The sequence below is a fragment of the Diabrotica virgifera genome, chromosome 1 (assembly GCF_917563875.1).
Source record: "Diabrotica virgifera virgifera chromosome 1, PGI_DIABVI_V3a".
NCBI classification, from domain to species: Eukaryota; Metazoa; Arthropoda; class Insecta; order Coleoptera; family Chrysomelidae; genus Diabrotica; species Diabrotica virgifera.
Window position 1 is genome coordinate 157,561,862 of NC_065443.1, and position 22,286 is coordinate 157,584,147.

The 22,286-nt window shown below is 32.8% G+C and overlaps 1 protein-coding gene across 2 annotated transcripts in view; it reads right to left on the reverse strand.

The window, feature by feature from the left end:
- LOC126878793 (UDP-glycosyltransferase UGT5-like) overlaps window positions 1–22,286 on the reverse strand; it is a 140,414-nt gene that overhangs the window by 41,398 nt on the left and 76,730 nt on the right. For both annotated transcript variants that reach the window (XM_050641689.1, XM_050641687.1), the window contains exon 2: window positions 17,621–18,052. In XM_050641689.1, coding sequence (XP_050497646.1) covers window positions 17,621–18,052 — 432 coding nt within the window. The remainder of the gene's footprint in view (window positions 1–17,620; window positions 18,053–22,286) is intronic.

Genomic DNA, 22,286 nt, shown 5'->3' on the forward strand with positions numbered 1-22,286 from the left:
TATTGGGGCAAATCGACAGTATGACAAAAAATTTAATTTTTATTAGTAAACTATACTTTTAAATTATGCTGGGTTCGTGCATCCCTTATCTTCACAACCATTTTTCCGACAAAAGTAGTAGGTTACAAGTAATTATATTCTTAAACAAAAAATGTAATTGTCTGACAAAAATGTTGGGGCAAACGAACAGAAAACTTAATTCTTTTAGGCTATCGACGAAGAGGAATTGTCAAAAAAAATTTTAAAACACTTTTCCCAGTTATTTTTAATCGATTTAGCTGAAAATTGGTACACACACGAAGTAAAACATTTAAAAGAACATGCCGTAAAGATGTACCCAAAATTTTCCGACAAGGGGGAAAATTTTGGAAAAATTGTGATCTGGAAATTTGTGTACATGCTCCTTGAGCAATGACAAACATCTTTCTGTAGTTTTTTTTCGAATTAAAAAAAAATCCGACGAAGGTAGGAGGTTATAAGTAATTATATTCTAAATAAAAAAATCTAAGTGCCCGACAAAAATATTGGAGCAAATCGACAGTCGGACAAAAAATTTCATTTTTATTAGTAAACTATACTTTTAAACTATACTGGGTTCGTGCAGCCCTTATCTTCACAACCATTTTTCCGACAAAAGTAGTAGGTTACAAATATTTATATTTTTAAACAAAAAATGTAATTGTCTGACAAAAATGTTGGGGTAAACCAACAAAAAACTTAATTCTTTTAGGCTATCGACGAGGAGCTATTGTAAAAATATTTTTAAAGCAGTTTTTCTCGGTTACTTTTGAATCGATTTAGCTGAAAATTGGTACACACACTATGTACAATATTTAAAAGGGCATGACGTAGATCTGTACCCAAAATTTTCCAAAAAAATTTCCGACAGGAGGAAAAATTTTGGAAAAATTGTGATCTAATAATTTGTGTACATACTCTTTGAACAATGACAAACATCGTTCTGCAATTTTTTTTCGAATGTAAAAAGAAATCGACACAAGTAGGAGGATAGTTATGTATCTTGTAAATAAAAAAATCTAAGTGCTTGACAAAATATTGGGGCAAATCGAAAGTCCGATAAAAAATTTAATTTTTATTAGTAAACTTTACTATTAAATTATGCTGGGTTCGTGCATCCCTTATCTTCACAACCATTTTTCCGACAAAAGTAGTAGGTTACAAGTAATTATATTCTTAAACAAAAGATGTAATTGTCTGACAAAAACGTGGGGCCAACGAACAGAAACCTTAATTCTTTTAGGCTATCGACGAGGAGGTATTGTCAAAAAATAATTTAATACAGATTTTCTTGGTTATTTTTGAATCGATTTAGCTGAAAATTGGTACACACACTAAGTACAACATTTAAAAGAGCATGACGTAGAGCTGTACCCAAAATTTTCCAAAAAAAATTTCCAAAAACGGGGAAAATTTTGGAAAAATTGTGATCTGGAAATGTGTGTACATGCTCCTTGAACAATGACAAACATCGTTCTGTAGTTTTTTTCTCGAATTAAAACAAACTCCGACAAAAGTAGGAGGTTATAAGTTATATTCTAAATAAAAATATCTAAGTGACCGACAAAAATATTGGGGCAAATCGACAGTCGGACAAAAAATTTAATTTTTATTAGTAAACTATACTTTTAAACTATGCTGGGTTCGTGCATCCATTATATTCACGACCATTTTTCCGACAAAAGTAGTAGGTTACAAGTAATTACATTCTTAAACAAAAAATGTAATTTTCTGACAAAAATTTTGGGGCAAACGTACAGAAAACTTAATTCTTTTAGGCTATCGACGAAGAGGTATTGTCAAAAAAAATTTTAAAACAGTTTTTCTCGGTTATTTTTGAATCGATTTAGCTGAAAATTGGTACACACACTAAGTACATTTAAAAGGGTATGACGTATAGTGGTACCATTTAAAAGGGTAACATCGTTCTGTAGTTTTTTTTCCGAATTTTTAAAAAAATTTCCGACAAGAGGGAAAATTTCGGAATTTTTTTTTTAATTTTGGAAAGTTCTCTACGTTACTCCCTTATAAATATTATAAGGAGCATTTCTACAAATTTTCAGTTTGATCTATGTAGAGCTAACCGAGGTATGTAGAGCTGACCGCTATTTAAAAGGGTAACATCGTTCTGTAGCTTTTTTTTTCGAATTTTTAAAAAAATTTCCAAATTTCGGAAAATTTTTCTAATATTTTGGAAAGTTCTCTACGTTACCCCCCTTATAAATATTATAAGGAGTATTTCTACAAATTTTCAGTTTGTTCTATGTAGAGCTAACCGAGAAAAATTGTTTATAGTTCGCTTTGGCCTCCTTGAGGCTTATTATTTTTTTATATCCCAGAGAACGGCTGTTCCCGTACATGCGACACTATATATACAAGAAATTTTCGATCTTCTAAATGTGACTGAATTGAAAAAATTTAGCCAAATCCCATGTTATTATCCCATGCCTGTTAGGAAATATTCAAGAATAAATAAAATAAAAGTTTAACTTTGTCACCTTGTATTTCGGTTATTATCAACTTTCGTACTAAGGTAAGTTAGCTTAAATCGACCTATTTTAACCTTAGGAATCTAAGGTTAAGCTATGGCCCATTCTTTACCAAACACCCTGTATGTGTACAATCTGGACGAAAATTAATCGCCCACCCTAAAAATGGGTCATTTTGATGGCTTGTATTTTATAAACTTCTTGTCCGATTTAAGTGATTGTTTCAATACATTAGCGCCTTATTCTTTAGTGAATTGGGATACACAGCATCTCAATAAACATCATATTACAAATAAACCTTTTAATAATTAAATGCCCGTGGTAATGTTTGTTTAATAAATACGAGTAACCTAGTTTTGCATGCTAGTATTTGATACAAGGTCGAGTTGCAATAATATTCAGTGGGTGTTTATTAACAGTCAGCACTTTAAATCACGGTCACCTCGGCTTACCAAAACAGTAAATAAACAATAACCGACTTTAATTATATTTTTACGAGAACAGATAAATCAATGGGCAGTTGAGATTCGACGGGGTAACATCGAATTCAAGTAAATAACATACCACCAGTTACTTTCTGTGATATAGTTAACGTGTAAATAAATGACTTAACAACGAACTATATTTACTACATCAACCCTCATCTTCGGGGTAACCACCCCTAAGTATCCAGGGTGGCACAGAAGGCAGGAGCCACCATATTAGCAATATCCCTGTAATAATATTGTTGGTACATACATAATTTTTCATTGCAAACCTAGCGTATGAATCAAACTGTATTTTTTTCTCAAAGTTCGCATCACCCTGTGGAATATTCTAGTATCTATAAAATAACTAAAATTAAAACCTAACTATAGCCTCATGTCTTCGCAACATTCTGTTTTTTCATTCATTCATTTATGTTGGATAATAAAAAATTTAAGGACTTTAACAATTAACCATGTTTTTCATAGACACAGGCAGGGCCGCGTTTAGATCAATTGACGCCCTAGGCAATTCTCTAGTAACCGCCCTTCAAACATGTACCTACTATTTTTGCGAAAAAATTGCAGAAATTTTTATTTAAATAAGAATACACTAAAAATGGATTTAAACTACGATGTTTATATACCTATAACAGAAAAAATCGTCACTCCAGTTCGATCACATCAGAGAATTCTGTTCAAAAAAAGACTTTAAAAAAAATTTTTTTTCTTAACAAAATCGACAAAGTGTTAACACGTTCTTGCGTCATACTTGATGGGAAATTATTTTTAATTCTTGTTATTTTCGAAAATGCCCTTTCAGCGGACACGTTGGCAACTGGGATGCACAAATAAATGTGCAAAGCAATGTCAAAATTAGGGAATAGCTATTTGTATAACAAGGGAGGAAAGTGCTCCTTTTCCTCCCGAGAATGAAGTTTACTGCCCGACGCGTAGCGGAGGGCAGTAATCATTCAAGGGAGGAAAAGGCACTTTACTCCCATGTTATACATATGGTTTTTCCGCCTTCCTCAAATAATTTCCTCCTTTTTTCATTTTTACTTAATTTATTTATGTAACTAACCAACAAAATTTATTAGAACTAAAACTGACAAGTAGGTACAATATAACTGTCAACTGTCAAATATAAGTCAAATTATTAATGTAAACATTGTTAAATCAGAATAACAATTTACTGTTTTTTACCATTCTGCAAAATAGAGAATGTTTTTAAATAAACGTTAAAATGTATAGATACTTACGTAATAGAAAATAGATATTGTACAGGGCGCCAATAAGTTATATTTCATGAATGAAATACCATGACGTCACTTTTACTTTTCCTCCCTAGGGAGGAAAAATATTTTCCTCCCTAGGGAGGAAAAGTACAACTTTGCTCCCTACAATCACGTCCGGAAAAGTATACTTTCAGTAGAGGTAGGTGGAAATAGCTATTTGTATAACAAGGGAGGAAAGTGTAACTTTTCCTCCCGAGAATGAAGTTTACTGCCCGACGCGTAGCGGAGGGCAGTAATCATTCAAGGGAGGAAAAGGCACTTTACTCCCATGTTATACATATGGGTTTTCCACCTTCCTCAAATAACAAGTAATTTTTTCATTTTTACTTAATTTATTTATGTAACTAACCAACAAAATTTATTAGAACTAAAACAACAAGTAGGTACACTATAACTGTCAACTGTCAAATATAAGTCAAATTATTAATGTAAACATTGTTAAATCAAAATAACAATTTAATGTTTTTTACCAATCTGCAAAATACAGGATGTTTTATAAATAAACGTTAAAATGTATAGATACTTCGTAATAGAAAATAGATATTATACAGGGCGTCAATAAGTTATATTTCATGAATGAAATACCATGACGTCACTTTTACTTTTCCTCCCTAGGGAGGAAAAATATTTTCCTCCCTAGGGAGGAAAAGTACAACTTTGCTCCCTACAATCAGGTCCGGAAAAGTATACTTTCGGTAGAGGTAGGTGGAAAAATATCTTTCAATCCACTTACATAGTGCAGTCACTGAAGGTTTTGACCTCCGATTTCGTTAAACCTCCATCGATTAATTATTTGACCTCCAAATTCATGAAAATTGGTGAGTAGTTAGAGGATAGCTCAAAGAACAAAGGTGACATGATGCAGACTTGCGCTTTTACCGTGGTGGTGGATGCCACCCCTTTTCAGGGATGAAAATTATTATTTTTTAAATAATACCATAAATCGATAAAGAGACAAATTCTAAGTAAAATTTGTTATATAAAGTTATTAATATAAATCAATACTTTTTGAGTTATTAAAGATCAAAGATTTTATTTTTTCGTAAAAAAGGCATGTTTTAAAGCGTTTTTCACGTATAACTCAAAAACTATAAGCTTTTCCAAAAAGTGGTTATTACCAAAATTAAAGATAATAAAAATCTGAATACACTCCTCACTTAAACAACTAAACTAATGTTAATTCAAAGTGAGTTATTGGTAATTGAATGTATATTTTTTTCGACGAGTAACTACGCAAATCTAAGTATTCAAGCTTAAATAACGGGAAAACGATGCATTTTATAAAATATACCTGTAAAATATGATTTCAATAATTTTGACGGGTTTAGAATTCATATTTTTGAAAAAAGATATAATTAAAAAAAAAGAATGTGTGTACTTTGTACGCACGTAAGAAGTTATACTTCTATTATATGGTTTCAACGAAATCAATATACTTTAAACAGTTTCTCTACTACTTTCCAAAAATTTTTATTAAAACAATACCAGAAATTAAAAAAAAAATAAAAGAATAAAACACTCACAAACACATTGTAAAATGCCACAAATGATTTCTGAACAATAATTTTTGCAAAAAATTTTAATTAAATACGTATTTTCTGAAAAAAGTTATATAATAATATACTTACAATCATAAAATCTATAAAAAAAATAAAAAATGATATAACTTGCATTGGGCTTGAACCTACTTCCCGTGTATCCCGCCGTACGAGAGTCGAAGCGATTTCAAACTGCACCACCTCCGCGTATACGTCATGTGGGAATATACACAAACTGAACAACTTTTTGACATTTTGTTTATATGAATTTCTATTAGTTTGATTTTTGTCGAATTAAAATACAGCAATATATAGAGTAAGAAAACGATACATTAGATGAAAATTTGTAGAAAGTTTGTTCGTAATCAGATAATGTAAATAATCGAATTCAAGTAAATAACATACCACCAGTTACTTTCTGTGATATAGTTAACGTGTAAATAAATGACTTAACAACGAACTATATTTACTACATCAACCCTCATCTTCGGGGTAACCACCCCTAAGTATCCAGGGTGGCACAGAAGCCAGGAGCCACCATATGGCGATCCAAGACCAGGCGAGAACGTAGGGAACAAACAGGACTGGTAGACGGGACGAGTATAGAAATGGAGAAAAACGTTAATGTTCCGGCACCTCGACCACCCTAGACAACAGTGTGGTACCTACATGGAAATAATGGAGACATCAGGCCGACGTGGAGCTGAATGGAATGGAATGGAGACGGAACTACCATATGGAACATCGTGGGACAATGCTATGGAACGTGCAGCGAGAACTTTTGGGTGATACGAACAAAGACGTTTAAAGTGGTAAGTCCATATTATCTATTTTTATGGTATTTCCTGATTCGTATAATATAAAATATAAAGTATAAAGTAATATTAACGTAATTATCATTTAAGACGCACATTACCTTTTAAGTTTTACCTATTTTTACTTAATTATTCTATTTTAATTTCCTTATGATACCAATATTTATCAAAATATACAGAATTTTTTTTAACCCTGATATTAGTTATTATAGGACGTAATGATACATTTTATTTGATACTGATTTTTATATGATTTTTTTATATATTTACCAACATATTTTATCTTTGCTGATTCTTATCCATTTATTATGGGACTACTGATTTTTATTACACTTTTATTGGCTAAGCAGTAGATCCCTTTTTAATGGTGATTTATATTGAGTGATATACTGATTTTTTATGGCAATTTACTATATTTTTACTATTTTTGACATAATATTTTTCATATATATTTACTATACCGCGTAAGACTGTCAAATTTATGCGTTCGTTACGGGTACAGGAATAAGAAAATTATGAATAAATGAGTAGCAACAAAGTTACTTGGGAAGATTTCATCAAAATAGTTGAGGAGATTACGCAAGAAGTAACAAGACAAAGTAGAAGGTTCTTGAAGAAGAAAGTACCTAAATCTAAGGATATACAAGAAGAAGTAACGACACAGCTAATTAAATTGTATAACAAATTCACACATTTAACGAAGAAAAATTGGGAAGCGTTATCGGACAAACAAAGAGAAGCGTGCAACAAATATTTCGGAAAAATAAGAGATAAAGTTATCCGCTCATTTCAAGCTGTAAACTTAACGACAGTAGTTCCAAGTTCAATACATCAACTAATCGACAAGGAAATAGAGGAAGAACAAAGCGACGAAGAAGTAGAAGAGGAAAAAAGTGACGAGGAGATAGAGGAAAAAATTGACGAGGAAATAAAAGAGGGAAAAAGCGACATAAAACAAGAGATAAAAATATTAAACATGGCTCTGACAATCAACGAATTTTTGAATATTGCAAGCAAGGTATTGCCCAACGAGTTTGATGGAAGCGCAGGGAAATTACAACCATTTTTAGACGCATTAGAGTTACTTGGAAAAATAGCAGAAGGACATGAAGAAACAGCAATAACATTAATAAAAACAAGACTGACTAATAAGGCTAGAAATCTGATAACTACAGAGGATACGATCCCACTTATAGCAGCGGCACTGAAGAAAGAATTAAGAGGTGACAATCCGAAAACGATAATAGACAAGTTAGCAAAGAAAAGGCAAGGAAACAGAGATGCAGCAGTGTACGCATCCGAAGTAGAGGAATTAGCGGAACAGTTGAAAGTAGCATACATAGCGGAAGGAATGCCATTGGAGCTAGCGAAAAAATACACAACGGAAACAGTTGTAGCAACAATGAAGCGAAACGTTAATACGGATAGAGCAAAGTTAATACTGGAGGCAGGTAATTTCACAACACCGCAGGAAGTAGTATCTAAATTTTTATCGATTGATACGACAGAGGAGAACACACAGGGAAGAGTGTTCAATTATAGGACGAATTATGAAAATAGGAGAGGACAACATCAATACCGAAGAGGATACCACAACAAATACGACAGAGGAAGAAGAAATAACTTCGGACAACGGAACGAAGGAGAAGAAACAGGAAACCAACGGAATTATTCCAACAGAGGATATAGACAATTCAACAACCAAACGTACAGAGGAAACCAGAGAGGAGGACGAAACAGAAACGTAAGGCTACTTGAGTTAGAAGACAGCCAAGAGGAAACAGAAAACCAGCAGTTGGGGTTTTGAATGAACGAAACAAGGAAAGTACACAGTCAGAAGTGGAATATAATATTTACAACTTCGACTTAAACCTAACGAATTTTGTACGAATGAAAACAGGAATCCTAGAAAACACAAATACCTTTATCATAGACACAGGAGCTGATATTTCAATACTGAAATGTTCACAAGATTTTATGAAGGAACATGTGAAACCAAACACAAAAGCGAAAATAAAAGGAGTAACTAAAGGAGAATTACAAACAATGGGAGAAGTTGAAACAACACTAGAAGTAAAAGGATCTCGATTTGAGCATATCTTTCAATTAGTGGAACCTAGCTTTCCTATTCCAACCGACGGAATCATTGGGAGAGACTTCATTTCAAATTTTCAATGCATACTAGACTATGCTAACCTTAAAATGCACATTAAAGAGGACAACGATTGTTACATTAGTACAAACATTTTAGATAATATAGATAATGACACGATAATAATACCGCCCAGATGTGAAATTTACAGAATCGTAAAAATTTTTCAAACGCTGAAGAACGACAGGATAGTGGAACAACAAGAAATACAACCAGGAATATTCATAGCGAGAGCAATTATTTCAAGTAATAATCTGTACATCAAAATTTTGAACACAACCTACGAAACAGTAAAAGTAGAGACAAACGAAATCAAAACATTAGACATTAAATTATTCAACATATATAGACTGATCAACGACAGCAAGGATAGGAAAAAGGAATTACGGGAATCATTGAAGTTAGACATTCCAGAATACATACGCGATAAGTTAGTATCTTTATGTGAAGATTATTCAGATATATTCGCCCTAAGGCACGACATGCTAACATGTAACAACTTCTACGAGCAGAAACTGAGAGTTAAAGACCAAACTCCAGTATACATTAAAAACTATAGGACACCTCATGCACAAACAGAGGAATTAAACCGGCAAGTACAAAAACTGAGAGACCAAGGAATAATAGAACCGTCTACATCAGAATACAACAGCCCAGTAGTACTGGTACCGAAAAAGGCGATAGATGGAAATAAAGCATGGAGATTATGCATAGATTTTAGACAACTGAACAAGAAAATAGTCACAGACAAATTTCCTTTACCAAGGATAGACTCGATACTAGATCAACTAGGAAGAGCAAAATGGTTTTCAGTTATAGACTTAATGTCAGGTTTTCACCAGATACCATTAGAAAAATCATCGAGAAAATACACATCGTTTAGCACAGAAAATGGAGCATTTCAATTTACCAGATTACCTTTTGGATTAAATGTAAGCCCAAACAGCTTTTCAAGGATAATGTCAATAGCATTTTCGGGATTAACACCAGACAAAGCATTTCTTTACATGGACGATATAGTAGTGATAGGAATATCTGAAAAACATCACCTAGACAACCTGAAAAAGACATTTGAGACATGTCGAAAATTCAATTTGAAACTTAACCCAGGAAAATGTCAATTTTTTAGAAGAGAAGTAACATATTTAGGACATGATCTTTCTCAGGAAGGAGTATCCCCAGACAAAGCAAAATATGCAACGATTGAACAATACCCGACACCTAAGACAGCGGAAGAAACAAAAAGATTCGTAGCATTTTGTAACTATTATAGACGTTTTATTCAAAATTTTGCTGAAATATGCAGACCACTCAACAGATTATCAAGAAAAGGAGTAGAATTTTTTTGGTCAGAAGAATGTGAAAAAGCATTCAATAAGCTTAAATCATCTCTGATGAAGCCACCGATCCTAAAATATCCAGATTTCAATAAACAATTCATCCTAACAACAGACGCATCCAACGAGAGTTGTTCAGCAATTTTAAGTCAAGATTATAACGGAATAGACCTACCTATAGCATACGCATCAAGAAGTTTTAATAAAGGAGAATGTAATAAACCTATAATCGTTAAGGAATTACTAGCGATTCATTGGGGAATTAATCATTTCAAATGTTATTTATATGGAGCACCAACATTTTTAGTAAAAACGGATCATAAACCACTAACACATTTATTTGCAATGAAAGAACCAACTTCGAAACTTACAAGAATCAGATTAGATTTAGAGGAATACGATTTCGAAATAGAATACATAACAGGGAAAAATAACTATGCAGATAGTCTTTCAAGAATAACATTACATCAACTAAAGAACCTATACATAGACAATACCCATATATTAGCTATAACACGAGCTCAAGCAAGAGAAAATAAGAAGGAAGCAAGGCAAACGAAGGCAGAAAGCGAACTCGCACTACAGCCAGAAGCCCACAAACAGACAGTAAGAAAGGTACTAAATAATTTAGAGGCGCATAGACTACCAATTTTGTCTTTTGGAGCAGAACTAATCTCACCAAGGCTGAGCATTAGGGTCAAAAACAAAATAAAGTGCAGCAAGAGCATAGCCACAGGATTCAATCATTTCGATTTAAACCAAATGTTGGCACAGCTTGATAAGCTGGCGGTAGAGAATGCAGTACGTAAAGTAAAAATATACGTAAACGATATTATTTTTAAAGTGTGCACAATTGAGGAATTTATTAAACAAGGAAACAAAATATTAAAGAATGTTGAAATATACATATGTGAAGTACCAGAAACAATAGAAGAAGACAAAGAAAAACACAGGCTAATAGAGGAATATCACAATCTTCCGATGTTTGGAGGACACGTAGGAAATAACAGACTCATAAAGAAGCTAAAAGCAAGATTTAGATGGAAAAATTTGGAAAAAGACGTAAGAAAATACGTTAAACAATGTCATAAATGTCAAATTAATAAACCGAAAAAAACACATGTCGAAGAATTCGTGATATCGGACACTTCTTCCAAACCATGGGACATAGTATATATAGATACGATAGGTCCATTCACTAAAAGTAACGAAGGTAATAGATACTGTATAACAATGTTATGTGAACTTACTAAATACGCGGTCAGCATACCCGTGTGCAATAAAGAAGCAGATACAATAGCCCGAGGAATTTTTGATCATTTCATACCAACATACGGACTCATGAAGCAAATAAGAACAGACCAAGGCACAGAATATAAAAATGAAGTAATGCAGGAATTAACAAAGCTATTAAAAATAGAGCACAACTTCTCAACGGCATACCATCCACAGTCCATTGGAAGTTGCGAAAAACTACACAGAACATTAAACGAGTACGTAAGAGCATTCATAGATGAAGACAGAGAAAATTGGGATGTGTGTTGCAGGATGTTCACATACTGCTACAATACAACCCCTAACGCGTACCATGGTTACACACCGTTTGAACTATTATATGGCAGGAAGGTTAACCTACCAGAAGACCTTACACAGGAGGTTCAACCATGTTACAATATAGATGCTTACTACAATGAGTTACGTTACAAACTACAAAGCGCACACGAGAGAGCTAGAACCTTCTTACTAAAGCACAAAAAAGAGCGACAAGAAAAGAATAAGCTCAAAGCAACACCACAACAATTTAAAATAGGAGACCTAGTCCTGGTAAAAAGGGAAGAGAATGGTAAGTTTGATAGTCTTTATGTAGGCCCTTTCACAATAACAGAGGTAAATAATGTTAATTGTAAGATCAGATCGGAAAACAATAAAATCAAGGAAATACATAAGAATAGACTCTATGCTTACAATCCGAGAACACCGTGAGTGACAAGTGAAACGGGAACAGTCTAGATAACGAACATTTTCACTTTTATTTTTTGTATCTAATTAGTATTTATAGGAAAAATGTATATATTGTACTTCATAAAACGCAGCAAGTAATTAGTGGTACTATTAGAAAAATTTTCTTCCTTTTCCGTAGTCAGAAAATTTTCGGGGGAAGGGGAAGATGAATTGGGATACACAGCATCTCAATAAACATCATATTACAAATAAACCTTTTAATAATTAAATGCCCGTGGTAATGTTTGTTTAATAAATACGAGTAACCTAGTTTTGCATGCTAGTATTTGATACAAGGTCGAGTTGCAATAATATTCAGTGGGTGTTTATTAACAGTCAGCACTTTAAATCACGGTCACCTCGGCTTACCAAAACAGTAAATAAACAATAACCGACTTTAATTATATTTTTACGAGAACAGATAAATCAATGGGCAGTTGAGATTCGACGGGGTAACATCGAATTCAAGTAAATAACATACCACCAGTTACTTTCTGTGATATAGTTAACGTGTAAATAAATGACTTAACAACGAACTATATTTACTACATCAACCCTCATCTTCGGGGTAACCACCCCTAAGTATCCAGGGTGGCACAGAAGGCAGGAGCCACCATATTAGCAATATCCCTGTAATAATATTGTTGGTACACACATAATTTTTCATTGCAAACCTAGCGTATGAATCAAACTGTATTTTTTTCTCAAAGTTCGCATCACCCTGTGGAATATTCTAGTATCTATAAAATACTAAAATTAAAACCTAACTATAGCCTCATGTCTTCGCAACATTCTGTTTTTTCATTCATTCATTTATGTTGGATAGTAAAAAATTTAAGGACTTTAACAATTAACCATGTTTTTCATAGACACAGGCAGGGCCGCGTTTAGATCAATTGATGCCCTAGGCAATTCTCTAGTAACCGCCCTTCAAACATGTACCTACTATTTTTGCGAAAAAATTGCAGAAATTTTTATTTAAATAAGAATACACTAAAAATGGATTTAAACTACGATGTTTATATACCTATAACAGAAAAAATCGTCACTCCAGTTCGATCACATCAGAGAATTCTGTTCAAAAAAAGACTTTAAAAAAAATTTTTTTTCTTAACAAAATCGACAAAGTGTTAACACGTTCTTGCGTCATACTTGATGGGAAATTATTTTTAATTCTTGTTATTTTCGAAAATGCCCTTTCAGCGGACACGTTGGCAACTGGGATGCACAAATAAATGTGCAAAGCAATGTCAAAATTAGGGAAAATATCTTTCAATCCACTTACATAGTGCAGTCACTGAAGGTTTTGACCTCCGATTTCGTTAAACCTCCATCGATTAATTATTTGACCTCCAAATTCATGAAAATTGGTGAGTAGTTAGAGGATAGCTCAAAGAACAAAGGTGACATGATGCAGACTTGCGCTTTTACCGTGGTGGTGGATGCCACCCCTTTTCAGGGATGAAAATTATTATTTTTTAAATAATACCATAAATCGATAAAGAGACAAATTCTAAGTAAAATTTGTTATATAAAGTTATTAATATAAATCAATACTTTTTGAGTTATTAAAGATCAAAGATTTTATTTTTTCGTAAAAAAGGCATGTTTTAAAGCGTTTTTCACGTATAACTCAAAAACTATAAGCTTTTCCAAAAAGTGGTTATTACCAAAATTAAAGATAATAAAAATCTGAATACACTCCTCACTTAAAGAACTAAACTAATGTTAATTCAAAGTGAGTTATTGGTAATTGAATGTATATTTTTTTCGACGAGTAACTACGCAAATCTAAGTATTCAAGCTTAAATAACGGGAAAACGATGCATTTTATAAAATATACCTGTAAAATATGATTTCATTAATTTTGACGGGTTTAGAATTCATATTTTTGAAAAAAGATATAATTAAAAAAAAAGAATGTGTGTACTTTGTACGCACGTAAGAAGTTATACTTCTATTATATGGTTTCAACGAAATCAATATACTTTAAACAGTTTCTCTACTACTTTCCAAAAATTTTTATTAAAACAATACCAGAAATTAAAAAAAAAATAAAAGAATAAAACACTCACAAACACATTGTAAAATGCCACAAATGATTTCTGAACAATAATTTTTGCAAAAAATTTTAATTAAATACGTATTTTCTGAAAAAAGTTATATAATAATATACTTACAATCATAAAATCTATAAAAAAAATAAAAAATGATATAACTTGCATTGGGCTTGAACCTACTTCCCGTGTATCCCGCCGTACGAGAGTCGAAGCGATTTCAAACTGCACCACCTCCGCGTATACGTCATGTGGGAATATACACAAACTGAACAACTTTTTGACATTTTGTTTATATGAATTTCTATTAGTTTGATTTTTGTCGAATTAAAATACAGCAATATATAGAGTAAGAAAACGATACATTAGATGAAAATTTGTAGAAAGTTTGTTCGTAATCAGATAATGTAAATTAAAGCATTGCCTACTAGGGGTATAGCATAGCAAGTACTAGGTAAGTACATTATTTTTTTTACACTTTCCAAATAGGTATGAAGATAATTTTTTATTGGAATACAACTGAAACATTTAGAATTACGTACCTGTGGCTTTTCAAAACTATTTAAAAAGTCACTATAATTATAATTTGATTTTATTTCTGTCCTCACAACAATAAAAACTAATATATTATACAACATTTTTGTTTACCGATAACCTCCATATTGAAAAATTATTGACAGATCATTTCAACACCCAATCAGAGCCCGTATAAAGACTAATACCAAACTGTCGGTGTGCGCATGCGCGCAGATCAATATAAATTCACCCTCAATCTCAATGGCGCCTAAAGAAGTATAACTTCAAAAATTAGAATTTTTAAAATTATCATAATTTTCATTTTCTTTTGATAATAACTCTAAAAATACTCAATATACGTAAAAAGTGATAGATGTAAAACCAAATTTTAGTTTTTTCTTTATCAAATGTTTTACCTTTTTAGTATTTCTGTAGGGTAAAAATTAACCGAGATAAAAACGTTTAAAGCTTAAATTTTACTGCGAGAACCATGTAACCGGGGCCATTTAACCTTTTATTTAAAAAAAAAAAGTAAGGGGTTTAAAAGATTAAATTCAACGTGGTTTAATAGCCATTAAAATTAACTTTCAAATGGTTTTTAGGCAAACCTGATATCGTAAAAATTAACGGAGTTATTAAAAGAAACAATAACTTTTTTGGAAAATTTTTTAAAAGATAGATTTTGAAAAATATTTGGTTCATAAATTTTAATGCTATCAACTTGTTCGAGGGCTCATCTTATAGATATTTCTAAGTACTTTGACAAATTAATGTTTAATAAGGTTATGTTATAAAATGTATCATTTTACCGTTATTGTGTATTCGCCGAAAAAAATATACATTAAATTACCTATTATAACTCACTTTTAGTTAACATTAAAAGGTTTTTCCAGTAAGGAGTTTATTTCATTTTTTATTAGCTTCAACTTTGGTAATAATAACTTTTTGGTAAAATCTTATAGTTTTTGAGTTATTTATGAAAAATCGGTTAAAAACATGTATTTTTCTCACAAAAATTTAAAATCTTTGATCTTTAATAACTCAAAAAATTTTGATTTATTTTAATAACTTTATGTAACAAATTTTGCTTAGAATTTGTCCCTCTATCTAATTTTGGGGATATTTTTAATAAAATAATTTTCACCCCCGAGAAGGGGTTTCATCCACCCCCAGAGTAAAAGCGCAAGTTGACACCATATTACCTTTGTTCCTTGAGATATTCTCTAACCACTCACCAATTTTCATGCAAATCGATGGAGGTTCAACGAAATCGGAGGTAATAGCTCATATCCACATTCAGTGACTGCACTAATTCTTCTTATGTCAATTAGTGATTTTATTGTGATATCCAAATGACCCTTGAAGTGAATGCATTCATGTTTGAATGATGTGTCTTGGTCGTCTTTATTTTGTATCAGATTTTCAGCTTCTTTAATAATTTCTTCATTGCTTAATTTTGGCAAATCTGTTAATAACACGAAAACGTTGATAAATAAGTCGATAAGATTCCAGACGTCTATTCAGGTGTCTTATCAGAGTGTCGATTATAATATAGAATGTGTTGATTTTCATCTCATCACTAGCTGAAAAGTTTAGTTCATCATCGGCCTCCTCGTCAAATTGAATTTTTCTTTTTCTCTTTCTTATTTCTTTATATGTTTCATTTGGGCACAATTTTTTGGCTTTCTTTGCGGTAAAGTAATTTGAAAGAGCTTTATACTCTAATGATACAACCCAGATCCATAATTTTTATATACAAATATTTTTTGTACAGTATTCTTGCCGCCCTCTCATAATGTGCCGCCCTAGGCAACTGCCTATATTGCCTAATGGATAAAGCTGCCCTGGACACAGGGTGCTTTTAAATAAGTATGGCAAACTTTAAGGAGTAATTTTGCATGACAAAATAAAATCAGTTTGCTTTACGAGAAAAACGTATGTCCACAAATGCTTCGTTTCCGAGATAGGGGGTGTTGAAGTTTTTGTGACAAACTGACGATTTATTTATTGCCTTAAAACCGGTTGAGATATGCAAATGAAATTTGGTGGGTTTTAAGAGGTAGTTATTGCACATTTTTTAACTACAGTTAAGAATTTAATATTCACCATTGGCGCGCATACGGGTAATATAAGCCGAAAAATACGTAATATAATGTGAAGTCAAAAATGTATAAAAATTACACTTTTTTTTAAATTGTACCAAAACGCCCCATTATTTTTGTCCGACAAGTGATCCAATATGCATTACACATGTAAAAAAAGTACAAAATAAAAATAACATCTGTGTTATAAATAAAAAATTCCAGGAAATTGACATCTTCGGCGCATCTGACTGCGCATATGCCCCGTGAAAATTGTCCGACAAGGTTACCACATTATTGTAAAAAGGTTTTATGATAGATACCGTTAAAATTATCCATGTGGTAATAAATTTATTATTTTCATAAATTTGACATATTTAGCGTGTCCGACGCGTCATATGCCCCAATATTTTTGTTCGACAAAATTGTTTTCGCTGTTTATATGATAAAAACCATTGATTAAAATAAAATGACCAATGTGGTTATAAATTTTTTTCTTGCATAAAATTGGCAACTTCGTGACCGCTTGACAGACAAACGCCCCACTGCCATAATGCTCTAAGCTCCAAATTTGTCCGACTCCGCCCAAATAACAAGTACAAAAGTTTCAACGGTATGGTTATAAATAACAATTTTATATGTGGGCCTAAGACCTATAAATCACTATCAAAAATTTATTAGTTTGATGAGAGTTTGGAAGTTTGGAGAGAGTATTTATTATAAACTTTTTTGCCACTAAGTAGTACTCTAAATAGAAGTTTGAAAGGGTGTGAAAACACTTTAAAAATGTACGAATAAACTTATACTAAATCTTATTATGAATAAAATCATACATTACAATTTGGAATACAAACCTTTTATTTTATCATTCACGTAGAAGTATCGCAGTAGAGTGTCCATCTTCAACAAAGCAAAATTCCGCAATCGGTCGAAAAATGTAAATTTTCCATTGTGGTTTAATACATGACTAGCTATATAAGCAGGCTGAACATCACTTCCAAATGTTTCAGCTAAAAATGCTGGCAAGAGAAATGGTGTTATTACTACTGTCGGCGGATAATTGAAAGCTTGAATTAAATAGAATAAACAAGGGGTAAAAGTGTACTCAACTAATATTAAATCAAAAGAATCTCTCGGATATGACAATAGTTTTGACAACCCTTTACTTTGTACTGTATGTTCGCAGGAGAAAGTTCCCCAATCATGATACAATAACAGATTTTCAAAATCGTTATTTTCGACGACATCATCTAAATCAAAATTTTCCTGAATTTCATCCAATAGACCTAAAATAAAAAAAAACATTTTATAAATATATACTGCAATGAACATATTATGCATAAGCGGTAAATAAATTCTTATTAAACTCGTGCTAACCTACTAAAATAAATTAACAAACACCTTACTGGAAAGTCAAAACTAATTATGTACTAGAACTCAACAAGAAGAGAAGATCAGCCAAAATACCAGGCAACTAATGCAGAAAAGAAGAGAAAGGATAAGCGAGACGGAAACGAAACCCGACGAACTACAAAAATTAAATAAATAAAAATATCCAAAGCTGTTAGATTTAGATAAGACACTCGAAAATACAACCAAGAACAAATCGTACATACCATTGAGAATAATAGAAGTATGAAAGTATTGAGAAAACTAAAAACGGAGATAAGGCAGATAATAAAGATTAAAGATAAAAATGGTCATCTTACAACCAACAGAGAGGAAACCCTTAAAATAGTTGAAGACTTCTACAAATTGCTGTACACAAGCCAACACAAAGTAAATAGCAAAGAAGATCAAGGACCAGAAATATTAACAAGTAAAGGATCAGAACTACTACCGGAAATCACAATAGACGAAATAAAACTAGCCAAGAATAACAAATCTCCAGGCGAAGTTTGTGTAGTTACTGATGCACTCAAAATCGGAGGCACTTACCTTCTTAAGAAAATAAAAAACCTTTTAACATGTGCCTTTTGGATAGTAATATACCCGACAAATGGCACAATGCTGAATAATTCTATTGTACAAAAGAGGAGATCCCATGAATTAGAAAACTACAGACCTATAAGCCTTCTTATTCACTTATTCAAACTCCTTACAAGAATAGTAACGAATCGTCTTGAGAAAATACTTGATTTCTACCAGCCAATAGAGCAAGCGGGATTTTGTGCCACATTTGGAACAAATGATTGCTTACAGAGCGTTAAACCGGTAATAGAAAAGACTATCGAATACAATCGACCACTCGTTTTGGCTTTTGTAGATTTCCATAAAGCCTTTGACACTGTAGAATTTGACAAAATTCTAGAAGCACTACAACCATGCCTCATTGACTACCGATACACAAGGTTAATTTACAATACATACAAGAACGCTACTGTTTCGGTGAAACTACAGAAAAACACGGATCATATCCCAATCGGCAGAGGAGTCCGACAGGGCTATATCTTATCGCCTAAACTGTTTACCGCAGTACTAGAGTATGCTTGTAGAAGATTAACAAATTTGAAATTTGCAGACGACAAAGTTTTGTTCTCTGAAAACCTCAAGGAGATATGTACAATGCTACATGAACTTCAGTTCGTGTGTGCCAGTGTAGGTCTTAAAATAAATATCTCCAAAACAAAATTCATGATAAACCTAGTACCTAGCGGAAATATCAATATTGGAGACAACGAAGTAGAGCTAGTGGAAAAATACATATACCTTGGACACGAAATAAAGATCACAAGAAACAACCAAACATGCGAACTACGAAGAAGAATAAACCTAGCATGGGCAGCCTATGGAAAACTCAAAGACATCTTTAAAAGCGATATACCAATTTCTTTAAAACGTAAAACATTTGACCAATGTGTGTTGCCTGTGATGACTTATGGTGCCGAAACTTTGACATTGACTGCTACAACTTCTAAAATGCTGCAAATAGCTCAGAGGAAAATGGAAAGGTCAATGCTGAGTATATCGCTTCGTGACCGAGTTAGAAATGAAGACATAAGACGAAGAAGATGAGTTACCGATGTAATTTCCCGAATTGCCACCCTGAAATGGAGCTGGGCCGGACACGTCGCCGGAATCAGTGACGGGAGGTGGACGAGGAAATTACTTGATTGGAGGCCGAGATTAGACAAAAGAAGTAGATGAAGACCCCCTACTCGTTGGACTGACGATCTCAAGAAAATGTCAAGAAATTCGATGCAAAGTGCTTAAAATAGAGCACAATGGACAAAAATAAGGGAGGCTTATGTCCAGCAGTGGACGCAAAGGGCTTGATGTATGAACCTACTAAAAACTAAGTGTAACTAAAGCAATTTCTCGAATTAGCTTAAGTCCAAAATCTTGATTGCACCTCTCTTCATCGATTTCTCCGATACTTCTGACATTTATTTCGGATTGGTACCTACTGGGACAAATTACACCGCATATCTTATTAAATTCATCATCATCATCATCTTGCAACCTCTTAGAAATAGATAGAAATATGCTTTATTGTCACTGAAAATTTTTACAATTTTTTGGACAAAGCTTACATACAGAGCCTTCTTACTTCAAATCAGGCCCGAGGCACTACACCATTTTCGGGACCCTAAATATGATTTTAAAAATTTATTTGAAAAAGTATAAAAGTATATAAAAGTATAATATCTTATTCTAGCCCCACATACCAAATTTCATGATAAAATTCGCAGTTTTAGTTTTTTTCAGTGGTACATATTTGTAGTCGGGGCCCTAAAATTCATCTCAGCTGTCCCGAGATGCATCTCTGGCCAGCCAATTTGAAGTTTTATGGACCTGACTACAAATAATGAAAAAATTAAAAGTACGAATTTTGTCATGGAATTTGGTATGTGAGGCTAGAATAATATTTGGAATCACTTTTTCAAATAACTTTTTCCGATATCTCTAACGCGAAGCAAAATGTCGAAACTTTACCCTGTTTGTGTAGTCTATATTTATTTCGATAGGCAAAATATAGGGCTGTCTTCATCTTAACAGCGACACACTGTTTTTTAAACATACCTTAAAACCCTCTATCAGAGCATGGCAAACATGAATAAAGTTACAATAAAACAAAAGTGTATTTCGGTAATTTTATACAAAATTCAAGGGATGACAAGGGTTTTTCGTGCCGGTGAGTGTATGTTATGTATATTATTGGGTAGAGAGCTCAAAGAAGAAGAACTGCGAAAAATAAACAAAGAAGTATCAAAAGCTATAAGGAAAGATTTAAGTAAATTTAAGAATGAAAAAGTCCAGCGAACTATAGAAGAGAATAAAAGTCTGAAAGTTCTGAGAAGACGGCTAAACAATGGAAAATGCGAAATACATAAACTAAAGAACAAAGAAGGAGTCCCCACATCAAATAGAAAACAACTACTACACATAGTTGAAGACTTCTATCAATAACTATACATAAGCCAAAGAGAAGACCAAAAGAATTTGGAAGCCGCTGCATCACGCAAAATTATCAACCAGGGTTCAGAGCTCATGCCAGAGATCATACTAAGCGAAATCCAGGACTCAATAAAAAAGATGAAAAACAGCAAAGCGCCAGGAGAAGATGGAGTCGTAATAAAAGCTATAAAGATGGGTGGACGTGCCCTTCTTAACCAAATAAAAATTTTATTTAACCTTTTTCTAACAGATTGTTGCATACCAGAAACATGGAACCATGCAGTAACAATTTTACTACCCAAGAAAGGCGCACCTAGACAACTATAGACCAATCAGCTTATTGAACCACATCTATAAAATGTTTACCCGAATAATTACGACAAGACTAGAGAAAAAGTTAGATTTCTACCAACCCCGAGAACAAGCTGGATTCCGCTCAAAATTCGGAACAAACGATCACCTACAAACAATAAAAATCTTAATAGAAAAGTCGATAGAATATAACAGACCACTGGTACTTATCTTCGTAGACTTTCATAAAGCCTTCGACACTGTGGAATTAGACAGCATTGTAACTGCTCTGAACAATAGTAGAATAGATTACTGGTTTACAAAGTGAGTGCAAACATTATACCAAAACGACACAATGCGTGTAAAACTACATGATACTACCAGAGAAATTCATATCAAACGAGTTGTGAGATAGGGAGACACTCTCTCACCTAAATTATTTATAGCGGTCCTCGAATACGCCTTTAAAATGCTAAAGTGGGAAAATAGAGGAATAAAAATAGATGAAGAAATGCTCAACCATCTGCGTTTTGCCGACGATATAGTACTTATTGCCAAAGATCTGAGTGAAGCACAACAAATGCTACTAGAATTAGAAAACGTATCTTCAACAATAGGTCTAAAAATGAACATCAGTGAGACCAAATTTATGACAAATTTAATTCCCAGCGAACACCTAACCATCCAAAATCAAGTGGTAGAATTGACAGAAAAATACATATATCTCAGTCATAAAATCAGAATAGGCAAGGACAATCAGACTTGGGAATTTCAACGACGAATAGCACTTGCTTGGGCGGCGTATGGTTCACTAAGAGACATCTTTAAGAG